Raw genomic sequence first — 13551 nt, 5'->3', positions numbered from 1 at the left:
TTAGCAACAGAAGTAAACATATTGAAGGTCGTACACTCAATTCAGCTGTAAACATATTGAAGGTCGTACACTCAGTTCCGCTCAGTTCAGCGTGTTACGCTCTTTGGTAATTTCCAAGAATGATTGCCTATCGGAGTCGCTGGATCTAAACGATATATATCAAACGTGCGATCGTAAATCGATCATGCGATTCCGGTGGCGGGAGTTGAGATCAATTATTTGCGATCGTCATTTTTAGCTGTTTCCCGTTGTTTCCGTAGTTGTTCTAAATTACATACCTCCGCGACTTATTTGTGAGTTGCTAGAGAAACCCAGGCGATTTATGTCGTTAGTAAGTGGTATACTTCGTGTTCTTGATGTTTCTTCGGCGGATTCTCTCAAATGGAAAAATCTAATTCCATGTTTTTCCAGCGTAGAAAATTGTTTGACTTTTTGTCGGAAATATGGAGTACTGCCGGACGAGGGAGGAAGGGACTGTGTAGACTGTGGTGGTGTGAAGTGGGTAAAACTTCGTAAGAACAGTTTCGATGCTGAAATACCGTTACAATTTCTCTGCGGACAGTGCGGAAAACGAACGAGTATCGGGAAGAATACACGGTTCGACTCTTCCAAATTATCCATTCAGACGACCGTAATCGACTTTAACATGACGACAACACCGACGACGAGTAAGGTAAGTCGTCTCCTTTGCAATTACAGGTATTTTTGTAACGTTCTTCTTTTGTCATTAGCCGGCCGCGGTGGCCGTGCGGTTCTGGCGCTGCAGTCCGGAACCGCGGGACTGCTACGGTCGCAGGTTCGAATCCTGCCTCGGGCATGGGTGTGTGTGATGTCCTTAGGTTAGTTAGGTTTAAGTAGTTCTAAGTTCTAGGGGACTTATGACCTAAGATGTTGAGTCCCATAGTGCCCAGAGCCATTTCTTTTGTCATTCCTGTAGTGACCACCGTAAACATACTCGTAACGCCGCCACCAGAGTTGCATGATCGATTTACGAGCGCACGTTCGATATATATCGTTTGGACCCCGCGACTTCGATAGGCAATCATTCTGGGAAATTACCCGCTCTTTGAAGCAACTGTCGTTGTGTTGACCAAAAGACAAGAGTGTTACCTTATTTCACGCATTTTCATATGAAGTAAGTTAAGTGTTTGTTCAACAGAAGCGAGCAGTAAGAGCATTTTCTAACTTATATGACCGTACATATTGGAGAAACGATTTAAGGTTCTTTTCATTCATACACTAACTTCCCAATCCATTTCTTCGTTAGTGGATTTTGTAGCTGATCATAAAAATGAGTCTTAGGTCAGCCGTGATTTACATAGTCACAATGTAAATATCATTTTTATGTTGCCTTTACCCTTCTAGGGTACAGGATGGAGTTATGTCCTCTGGTCGGAGGATTTTCAGCATGCTTCCCCTAACACAAGGCAAGACATTAGGGATCCCTACCAAATCAAAGAAAAATTAAAAATATAGCTCACTAATGACTCTACAAATTATGTGAATATGTAGATTCAGGGATTTAAAAGTTCTGTCAACTACTTGGGAAGTAGCAATGTTTCTTATAAAGCCGTGTGACAACTAAAAACGTATGAAGGCGTGCTGGAAAGTAATGCCGAATTAATGCGAGAACTCGTAAAGCTTTTTAAAGAAAACAAACCTTATTCTACACTTTTATTCTTCATGTGTTCACTTTTATTTCCAAACACAGCCACCCGGATGATGAACACATTTCTCCCAACGAGAGACCAATTTGCTGATACCGTCACTGTAGAATATTTGACTGATGATGGAGGCACAACCTCATCTTTGCTTGCACCACTTCAGCACTAGCAAAATGAAGTCATGGAAGTTGTTCTTTAAATTTTGAAAACATTTGAGAATGGGACGGGGCCAATTCGGGACTGCGTGGAGTGTGATCGATGGCTGTGAACCCAAGGCATCGGATTGTTACACATGTCGCAGCGCTGGTCTGTGGTGCGGCGTTGTCGTGCTGAAGGAGAGGATGTTCCACGAGTGGACGAACTCTTCGAATTCGTGCTTTCGATTTTCTGAGGGTCTTGCAGTATATTGCAGTGTTTATGTTGCTGCCTTTAGGCACAAATTATAAATGCACCGCCGGCCGCTGTGGTCGAGCGGTTCCAGGCGCTTCTGTCTGGAACAACGCGACGCTACGGTCGCCTCGGGCATGAATGTGTGTGATGTCCTTAGGTTAGTTAGGTTTAAGTAGTTCTAAGTTCTAGGGGACTGATGATCTCGTATGTTAAGCCCCATAGTGCTCAGAGCCATTTGAACCAAATGCACCTGACACTGAAGATCCGTGAACACCGTGAGCGATACTTCACCTGCTGATGGCACGGTTTTGAACTACTTTGGCGTCGGTAATCCTTTGTGTCAGAACTCCGCTGGTGCTCTCGTGTTTTTGGGGCCAAAATGGTGAACTTAACTTTCGTTACCTGTCAGAATATTGTTAAGGAAGCCAGCACCCTCACGCTTAAGTCGCAAAAGAAGTTGACAAATCTGCAATCCGCTGGTTCATGTCGGGAGTGAGCATTCCAAGCAGCCACCGAGCACACGGTTTTCTGTACAGCAGTCTTGCAATGGTGGCCTGTACACAATCTTAATGATATGCCACTGAGCTATTGTAGTCCACGTTTCCTTCATTGTGAGCACGAACAACCCAACATCACACGTTACTGATGTCACTACAGTCATCACCGCGCACAGCTTCCGTTCTTCTATGGATTTCAATAGGCAGCACGTTTTCTGCGGTTAGAAACTCTATTAGAGCGCGCGATTCCTCAGGCACCGACATAGTTACGTTACACACCGCCATCTCCCACGCTATAAATCGGAGCCGTCTAGCGGCAGAAGTTTGCAACTTGTTTCAGCGAAGTGGGGAAGTCGACTGAGTAATATGCATGATACGTAATACCTCAACCGATATTGATAACAGGAAAAAACTAGGCATTGCTTTTCAGCACATACTCGTACAACAAACAGGACAGAGTATTTTTAGAAGAAAAAAATATTTTCTCTAAAAAATTCCATTGTAGTCGGGTAAATATTAAGCTACTAATAGAAGATTAACAGCAACTATATAATAAAACTGAAGAGGCAACAGCTTTTTTAAGTAATAGGTTTCTAATTAATTTACTCGATTGAATTTTGATAGAAACAGAATAAATAGCATTAAGCATTGTAGTGATAGTTTATTGTCGGTTGTTTAGTTGATCCCGACTCACCATGAACCCACGAACTAAAGTATGTCAATTTCTTCTATCCTCCACAATCCCTCAAAGACAAGTTGGAATCCATTATTTTTGTGATACAGCAAACCCGTCTCATCTTTTGCCACCCTTTTCTCCTCGTGCCTTCGATCTTCCCTAGCATTAAAGTCTTTTCTAACGAATGCGTCTTTTCTGGATGTACCCAAAGTAGGTCAGTTTTTGTTTCGGTATTGGACCTTCCAAAAGCAATCTGGTTTTATTTGCTGTAATACCGACCTGCTAATTCTCTTTCATGTCCATGCAACTCTAAGGAGATTCCTCCAACACCGCAATTCAAAGGAGTTGCGACGTTCCCCTTATAGGACACAACATGAAGGAATTGTTTGAACAGGACAGAAACCGGTGAATATGATGTACATGCACAGCAAACAAATGATTAGAAACTAAGAAAAAAATTGGATTCTAAAGAAAGAACTTCATAAATTGAGCAACTCATTAATGGGATGGTCTACCTCTGGAACATATGCAGGTAGTTATTCGGCTTGGTATTCACTGATTAATAGAGTTTTTGAATGTACTTCTGAGGGAGATCGTGACAAATTCGTTCCAACTGGTGTGTTAGATCGTCAAAATGCCGAACTGGTTGGTGGCCCTGTCCATAATGCTCCAAAGCATGCAAGTACGAAGAAAATTAGTAGAAACTCTCACTGTCTGCGGGAATTTTTTTTATCTTTCTGAAATGTGAGGCCAGGAAGGTTTGCCATGATTGGCAACAAAATGGAGCGTAGAAAGTCGATGACGCACCGCTGTGCCAGACAATCACTCTTGGTTGTCGGGTCGTATTGTGGGTGACAGGTTGGTATCCGATCACTATCCAGGTCGTCTGCAGAACATGTCTTTGGTGGTCATGAGGGCACAGTTCGAGGTGGGGCTCATCACTGAAGACAATTCTACTCCAGTCAATGAGATTGCAGACTAAAGACGTGTCTGGAGATGCCGCAGGCAGCGGTTGGACACCAACCTGACTGCCCCCATAAGACCATGAGTGGTGGTCTGAGCGGCCATTTCTTTTCGTAGCAGGACCTCTCTGGTTCTCGTCTGCTGCATCCTTGCAGTGCAGCGGTACGTTGACGATATTCTAAGACCTCGGCTACCAAGTTCGCTGAATCTCTCCGCAACTGAGAACGTTTGGAGCATTATGGGTAGGTCACACCAATCAGTTAAGGATTTTGACGATCTAACACACTAAATGGACGGAATTTGGCACGATATCCCTCCCGGATTTTTAAAAAATTCCCTGGTTTTTCCCGGATGAAAATATTCACAATTCTTCCCAGATTTCCCGATCGTTCCGCGGCTTACACACCTGTTTCTGTATGTGCCTCGTATATTGAAATCTGTATAATGTGAATGTCTGCAGAAGTTAAGAGGATCTTGACGTAATGAATTGCTACACTGAATAGACAAGGGAACTGGTACACGTGCTTAATATCGTGTAGGGCCCCCGCGAGCACGGAGAAATGCCGCAACACGACGTGACATGGACTCGACTAATGTCTCAAGTAATGCGGGAGGCAACTGACACCATGAATCCTCCAGGGCTGTCCATAAATCCGTAAGAGTACGAGGGATGCAGATCTCTTGTGAACTGCACGTTGCAAGGAATTCCAGATAAGCTCAATAATGTTCATGTCTGGGGAGTTTGAAGGCCAACGAGTGTTCTTGGAGCCACTCTGTAGCAATTCTGGATGTGTGGGGTGTCACATTGTCCTGCTGGAATTACCCAAGTACGTCGGAAAGCACAATGCACATGAATGGATGCAGGTGATCAGACAGGATACTTACGTACTTGTCACATGTCAGAGTCGTATCTAGACGTATTAGGAATCCTATATCACTCCAACTGCACACGCCCCACACCATTACAGAGCCTCCAGCAGCTTGAAAAGTTCCCTGCTGACATGCAGGGTCCATGGATTCATGAGGTTGTCTCCGTATTCGTCAATTCGCTCGATATAATTTGAAACGAGACTTCTTCGACCAGGCAACATGTTTCCAGTTATTAACAGTCCAATGTCGGTGTTGACGGGCCCAAGGGCAAGGCGTAAAGCTTCGTGTCCTGCAGTCATCAAGGGTACACGAGTGAGTCTTCGGCTCGGAAAGCTCTGGATGATGTTTCATTGAATGGCCTAGCATTACAATCTGCAGCGGCTGGGGTTGAACGATTCTCTTCAGTCGTCGTTGGTCCCGTTCTTGCAGGATCTTTTTCTGGCCGCAACGATGTTTTACCGGTATCCTGAAATTCAGGGTACACTCGTGAAATGATCGTACGGGAAAATCCCCACTTCATCGGTACCTCGGAGATGCTGTGTCCCACCGCTCGTGCGCCGACTATAACACTACGTTCAAGCTCACTTAAATCTTGATAACCTGCCATTGTAGCAGCAGTAACGAATCTAACAGCGCCATATTGTCTTATACAGGATGAGTTATAAATGAGGAAAAATATGTCGAGGAATGCATGCTGCTATGCGTAACACGTGACGCACCGTTGTTAATTTCGTTCTCTTCGGTGTACTGTGTACGTAAAACAGAAACACACGTTAACCATTGAACGAGATAGCGACGAGCCTCACGATCACGACATGTCGTTCACCCATAGATACATGACACACAAATGAGCTGATGTGTATCTACCAGCGTTTGAAAGATGCGAGAAAGAACAAATCCCATCGTAATGTATGTGAAATTGTGTCAGAACTTGTGAATCACACGTTGCCGGCGGTAACGTAGTGTACAGTCCAATGTTAGGGAATGTGTGTCCTGTGAGCGGAAAGATTGGTCAACGGCGGCGTGCATGGCCTGTTTACAACACCCCTGCGCTGCACACTCTGCCCGATACTCGCCATGTCGACAGCTGCTAGCGGCCGCGTCGCAGTGTTACTACAATACCGTGGCAAGTTTCACAAACGAGGAATACGCCGACATGCACCTTACCTACGGGCTTGCAGATGGAAGAGATGACGTTGCAAGGCAACTATCACGAGAGGTTTCCTAGCCGGCCCCTTCCATCCGCAAAAACGTTTTACACTGTGGACAGGCGCTTGAGGGAGTGTAGCACCTCTAGGATTTAGTGGTCGTGGCCGACCGTCGACGCACAGTGCGTATGCCGAAGAAAAAGTGTTACAAACTGTTGCGGAGGACCGAAAATAAGCACCAGGTCTCTCGCCGCTGCGGTCGGAATGTCACAATCTTCTGTTATGCGAGTACTCCATAGAATCCATTACCATCCCTTTCGAATGCAGAAGGTACAGGCATTATTGCCGGAAAACCACCAGAGGAGGCTGGACTTCTACAACTATGGCGTCAGACCCACAACCAGCATTTTCACGAACAATACTGTTCAGCGACGAAGCCTATTTTACGAAAGAGGGTATAGTGAATTCGCATAATTAGCACGAGTGGGCGAAAGAAAACCCCCACAGCACAGTGATACGAGGGTACCAACAATGATGTGGTGTCAATATCTGATGTGGTATTATTGATCGCCATCTCATAGGGCCAGATGTGCTACCACAAAGGCTTACAGGACAGCGGTCTCTGCGTTTCCTGGATGCTACTACATTACCGGAATTGTTGGAAGACGTTAGTCTGGCCTTTCGTATGAACATGCATGATGGTGCCCCCGCTCACTTCAGCGGCGCAGTGCGACGCCACCTGGAGAATGCCTTCCCTTCGAAATGGATCGGTCGTGGCGGCCCTGTAGCATGGCCAGCAAGATCGCCAGACTTGAATCCACAGGCTTTTTTATGTGGGGCCATCTGAAATCTGTGATTTATGAAGGAGAGGTTGTCGATGTCAACACCCTTCAACGCAGAATACAACATGCCTGTGATATTACGCAGAGAGATACAGACATGTTGGATCGTGTTCAGCAATCCTTCCTGCGAACAGTTCAGCTTTGCCACACACATCGTGGCCGTCATTTCGAACAGTACTTATAAACCGCCACTGTAGCTTCTGGTCATGTGTTTCTATGTTAGTTTCGATTTGTACCGCTGTACTGCAGTCGTTTGTATTAACTGCCACGTACATGTGTAGTTGTATTTATATTCTGCATCTATGTACTCGTTTCTTAAAACTAAGTCTGGGACACAGAAACCAAATTATAAAACATTCATGCACAGAAGTGCATCCCCTCCTCACGTTTCTTTCCCTATGCCAACTAGTCACGATACATACATAATACTGGCCAGCGTAACCGGTACGAGGAAGATGTGGGAGCTGTCATTGCTCGCGGTGCCACGCAGACCGCCGCTTGCCGCCGCATGCCTCGCCTACTCGTGAGTGGCTAGACTACCTGCAACACTTGTATGTTGTGCCCTGTTGCCGATCTGTCCCCTTGGCCAATGTCGGCGCACAGTAACACCCAGATGTCTATATTTCCAGATTTTTACTATTCAATTGCATTGTCATTTATTGACATATGAACATGCGGAAAACGAATTTATGTTTGTAGCTCAGTGTGTGACAATTTGCACGACATATTTTCCTCATTTATGACTCACCCTGTATAGGCGTAGCGGACCGCAGCACCGTATTCTGCCTGCTTACTTACCTCTATAATTGAATACGCATGCCTACACCAGTTTCTTTGGCGCTTCAGTGTATATGAACGTTCATCAGGTTGCACGCCTCGATAGTATGTAAACTCTCGGAAGAGACGGAGTTTGTGCAAGGTTATACGTTCTGTTGCAGATGGGTGGAAGTGTGGCAACGCAAGAGACACCAGTACCTGTGCGAGGACAAGTCTTCGCAGGAGACTGACTGCTACGGCACGTCGGATGACGTGAGGACGGCGACGTGCGCCAACCGCGGCAACGTGTCCCTGGCGGACGTGCTCAAGACGGACATCGAGTGCGGCTGGGGGTCTGCCGCTCCCAACGCTCCTCAGGCCCCAGCTGTCGTGGCTGCCGTCATGGTCGCCGTGATGGCCAGCCTGCTGGGCTGAAATGGTGAATATGCGACTGCGGTTGGCTTTACGTTGACCACAGCCGGACGTAACAGTCGCGACACACCGCCTCGTTTTTGTTACCTACAGCGACAGCAGCGCCCCAAGCGGCCAGCAAGCGGCACTTCTTAATACGGGGGTCATGAGTGTGAATACTAACTTTTATTTTGATTTACCTGTTCCCTTGTGGGTCTCGTGGTATAAATCAACTTCCTACTAAGTATCTGTCCAGGCGTGCGTCCTAACAGCCGGAACTCATGAGGGGTCAGTTCTTAGGACAGCTAGGTAAGTGAGGTGTTCAGAAGTTGCTCTGTACCGGTCCCTAGAACTGACAGCAGCTTTAAGGGGAGTTGGAATGCCCTATCTCGCCAATGTTAAATTTGCTAACTTTGTGTACCTTTTTCTTTGGAACTATTATCTTCAGAACTTTGAAATTCTGGCAGAGGTTTTCAGCATATATTGTGAGCCCACTGAACTAGAACCAATGTTTTCTTTTTGTTGGTATAGTATTTATGAATTTTTTACCATTAAGCCATTTTTTATTGGAAAAAGTATAACATAAACTTCCCTAGTTCAGAGAATAAGCCAGTTCTTGTCATGATTCTAGTTCAGTGGCCTCTTTGAACTGTTTTGCAGCATTTCTGAAAATTTGAATGTTGTTGGTTGAGTGGTTTATGAGATAAAGGTACATGTAACACTAAAAATGTCAAATGCCAGAAAATGCGATTAAAGTAATTTATTATGAAAATTCACAAATACCTTTTATTCTATTATCAAAAGTGTCCAGCAGAGTAATCAGGGTCATCTTCTAGTTCTTCTTCTTCACCTAGAAGCTTTCTTCTCCTTGCTGCCCTTGCTTTTTTTGTATTAAATTCAGCTGCATACTGAGCCTTCCTTACTCGCACGCTGTCCAGAAGCTGAAGACCTCTGATGGTGTTGATACCAGGAGCAATGCCGAGCCTTGCCATGACCTTTAGCCTACCCATATGACCATCATTGAATGAAATAACAGCATCACTGACTCCCCATTTCAATGTTTTTATCCCAACAAATACATTCTTAGGTACACGAGTCCAAATGAGGTTGTTGAACGACTCGTTTTGATTCTGGGTACAACCATGAAGACATTTTCGCAGAAGATCAGGATGCCCCAAGTCTCTATATATTGGTTTAATTACTTCCATAACAGCCAATGGAATATAATTTTTATGGTGATAAGGATCCCCAGTAGCTTGAGATTTTCTATAATTGCACCATGACTGAGGACCATCTGGACAAGCAAAATGTTGAGGATTATCATCAGTTGATGATCGATGTAAATATGTGGCCCATACAGCTTGTCTCATTTCCTGCAAATTATTTGCATTATTTCTTATTGCCATACCATAGTATTGTTGTAATTCATTTATAATTTTATCTGACAGGCGACCTCTAATGGTTTTACCATCTGACAAAATTTTGTCCTTCAGATTCTGTTTCAGTTTCCTTAGACGAGTGCCCATTCGTTTCTGAACATGACCGACACATTCTAGTTTAGTTATTGTCTTATTGACATATGGCATGGATTCTGTAACACTTTTGTATGCCTTGGAGTCCCCATCTCCAAGGAATTTTGTGTAAAATACTCCCCGTTCTTTTTCTGATCTGCTAAACATTTTCACAGCAGCGGCAGCCTCCATGCCTCCACTCGTACCTTCATAATTCTTGCTACATATGTGAGCTGCTTCTTTCTTACCAGATGCACAATGGTAACAATGTTTAGTGAGCACTTCATAGTCCAAAACTTTACCGCTGTCCACACTAGTAACAGTAGCAACAGCATTTTTGGATGTGTGACCCCTTTTCTGCCAGGTTCCATCAAAAGCAACAGGGATATCTGGGTTTCCTTCATTTATATATTTTGCTTCACTGGCAGCAGCTTTCATTGATAAATCTGCTACAGACTGAACAGCATCTCCTATCACTTCAGTGTAATTGTCAATTTTAGCAGGTGGAGGTGGAAGATTCATTATGGCACAAAATGTTTGAGCAGCAGTATGTCCTTTACCAATTGCTCTCATTGCATACATTAGCCTGATATTACTCTCAAACAAATTGCTACTGCATGTTTTAGAGCTCCAAAAACAGGTCTCATTTTCACAACTGGCACAAACTATAGCAATTTTGCAGGAAAGTCCTATAGAGTTTGTTATGTTCATATCAAAAGAACCTCCACAAAGATTACAACACAAACATTTCTTCATAAACTCAGTAAAAACAGGAAAGTCGACTAAAACATATTGTTCATTAGAAGCTTCATCTGTAATTTCACTTGCACAGTTTGATAACTTCTTTTTTGATGCACTGGTGGGCGTGTCTCCTTCACACATCTCAGCTGTACAAACGTCAGAACTTTCACCAGCATCAACAGGTGCTGAAGCAGAATCACTTGAACAAACGTTATTTGTAAATCTATTACCGCGAAACTTTCGCTTTTTAAATAATGATGCACTCCTAGGCATCGTAGAAACTACGCACTCACCACTGAAAGTCAAAACAAGACAGATAACAAACTCCAAATGAGCGACAAACTAAACTCGAGGCTCAAAACAAACACTCACAGATCAAAAACTGAACAATAAACACAGCTAGTCGTAAAAACAATGGTACCTATGGAAGGATCAAAGATTCTACAACTGAAGAGTGAAATCCACAGCCTTCTATATGTAATGTTTTCGGAAATGCGAAGATTTAAATGTGTACAAATCACAAGATGGGTAACTTTGCTGGGCGCACATGTAATTTTGAAAAATTAAATAAAAATACTTCCAATTGGAATTTCTTAACAAATTTTGCACCATTTTAAGCAGAAAATTTCAAATTAAGTTATAAGGTTAAAAACTGAAAATGTGAATTTTTTCCATTTTCCGGCATTCCAACTCCCCTTAACTCAAGCAGCAACCCCGCCCCACAATGAGTCCGAGTTGTTACCGCCGCATGACGTCTTTGTCAGCTCTTGGCGTATTCCCACCAAGTATCTGTGCTGGCTACCTCTCTTTTAAAATAGGGAGTGTATGTAGAGCCGTAAAAACCGGCAATAACTAAAAAACCGACGCCACATTTGTCATTATTTAGTTTCCTAACGACCGTGGCAGAGACGAAACGGTACCTTTCAGGATAGTTCATTTACGATTCTCTTGCAACGTACAGACGTCTGCTGAATGCTGTAGTTTTCCTTTAATAACAAAAAAATCTAGTAATACTGGAAGACCCAACCTTTTGCAGAAAGACGTCACATATCTGTCCAATAAAGCAGAGTTTTGTTCGGCAAATTTTCAGCCAAATCAGTGAATGTGGAATGTAGGAAATCTATATCGAATGTTATTTAACGTACCAAATAAGCCACCACAACTGTAGCTTAAGGAAAAACTACACAGACGTGATAATAAGTCGTTCAAAAGCAGTAAAACTGTTCCCCAGCACAGAAAAAACCACTTCTACAATTGCTAAATCTGAGCCACAAAACGGCAAGAATCTTCAACACATCCGAAGCAAAAGTAATTACATTTACACGAATAATCGTGTGTTAGAAAGTCGGGTGAAGAGTAGGAATGGGCGAATCGCTAGACTCCATAAAATACGAGGGTAATCCCAAAAGTAAGGTCTCCTATTTTTTTATAAGAACAGAACTCTGTGTGGCAGTTGGTCACACTGTTATGAAGAGTGCTTCACGCGCTGTGTGTAAACATGCGCACGCCGCGCTGAGGCTCTCCGTCTTGCCTTGGTAGCCGTTGAGAATGGAGCTTCCGTTGGATGTTACCGCCAAGTGCAAACTGCGCGCAGTTATTCGGTTTTTGAACGTAAAGGGCACTGCGCCGATTGAAATCCATCGCCAATTGACGGAAGTGCATGGTGAGTCGTGCATGGATGTCAGAAATGTTCGTAAGTGGGCTAGAGAGTTTGCAGTTGGTCAGACCGAAATTCATGACGAACAGCATGGCGGCGGCGAGCTGGTATGACATGGGCATACAAAAACTGCCACAGCGTCTGCAAAAATGCATCGACAGAAATGGTGATTATGTCGAAAAATAGCTAAATGTTCAAGCTGTAAACTGATATAAACCATTGTAGAAATAACAGGTCTGTGTACTTATAAAAAAAATAGGAGACCTTACTTTTGGGATTACCCTGGTATTTTTAAGTGTCAATGCAATTTGCTGTGATAATAACAACAGGTAACAATAGAAATAAATGCTTGTCCCACATGAAATATGTCTTTATATTCTGTTGCTTTCAGTGGAATAAGCTGCAAGTATATACATATTCGAAAGTATTTATTCATGAACAAGTTGTAGCTTACGTCATTGAATCAGTGTGATTCGGCTGTTTTTAAATTTACTTCACTCTAATTCATGTCTCTCAGTAATTTATTAACGCATGGGAGGCAAGAATAGAACATCCATTTCGTTAATTAACTAGAAAATATTAAAAACAAGCATTATCCTTAAGGCGTATGTCACTGTGTGTTTTCTCACCGCTTGGAGCGCTATTGTCACTCCGGCTGTCAAACGGTAACAACTTCCATACCAGAGAGTGTCGCGACTGTATATATTAGACTTTGATGTTAAGTGGGGACATGGACCTCACGAGTACAGCACTATGTTATTGGGTGGTGGTCGGGGCACGGGGGGTGGGGTGGGGGGGGGTGAGGGTTTAACAGACAGGCTACAGATCACAATGGGGTCTAAATGGGATAATCGCTTGAAAAAAAGTTGAAAAAAAGTACGACGTTTTTGCAGCAATCTGGCTGCCTCAGACCATATATTTCAATGGCACAATTTAGCCCTGGTCTAAAACGAATTTTGCGAATACTGAGTATATAGTATTAAAATTTATCAAAAATGTGTGTCTGATTGTAATGTATTACGTCCTAAACAACGACGATTTCTAATTAAATACTGTATCAAACTAAATTCAGTTTGATTTTATTGGTACTATATTGTAGTGGTAAAATTGAGTAATATGAATGTGTGGTGTCTGTTATTTCGTACAAGCCCGAAAGAACAGACACCTCGCAGAACCCACGGCTGTGAAACGTTAAATACGTACAGTGGGTCGTTGCTGTCAGCTGCATCAGGACATTACGCGGAACGTATGTAATGTTTCACAGCTGCAGTTTTGCGTCGACCAGTGGATCCACCTTCTTTAGTGTCAATGCACAAATACATTCGACCTACTATGGGAATCTCTGAGTTAACGCGAGTAAAATGGGGAGGGGCTGTGGATAGGTGGCACCCGATGAGAATGTGGATCGGAGTGAGGGGTGTCCGC

The 13551-nt window shown here is 43.6% G+C and overlaps 1 protein-coding gene across 1 annotated transcript in view; it reads left to right on the top strand.

The window, feature by feature from the left end:
• The window catches only part of LOC126214856 (chaoptin), a 270750-nt gene that overhangs the window by 234365 nt on the left and 22834 nt on the right, over positions 1-13551 (top strand). Inside the window, exon 18 of the mRNA XM_049941491.1 lies at positions 7989-8245. Coding sequence (XP_049797448.1) covers positions 7989-8241 — 253 coding nt within the window. The 3' untranslated portion in view covers positions 8242-8245. The remainder of the gene's footprint in view (positions 1-7988; positions 8246-13551) is intronic.

This window comes from Schistocerca nitens, chromosome 12 (assembly GCF_023898315.1).
Source record: "Schistocerca nitens isolate TAMUIC-IGC-003100 chromosome 12, iqSchNite1.1, whole genome shotgun sequence".
NCBI lineage: Eukaryota > Metazoa > Arthropoda > Insecta > Orthoptera > Acrididae > Schistocerca > Schistocerca nitens.
Note: the sequence above shows the minus strand (reverse complement) of the source record. Positions and strands in the feature narration are given on the sequence as shown.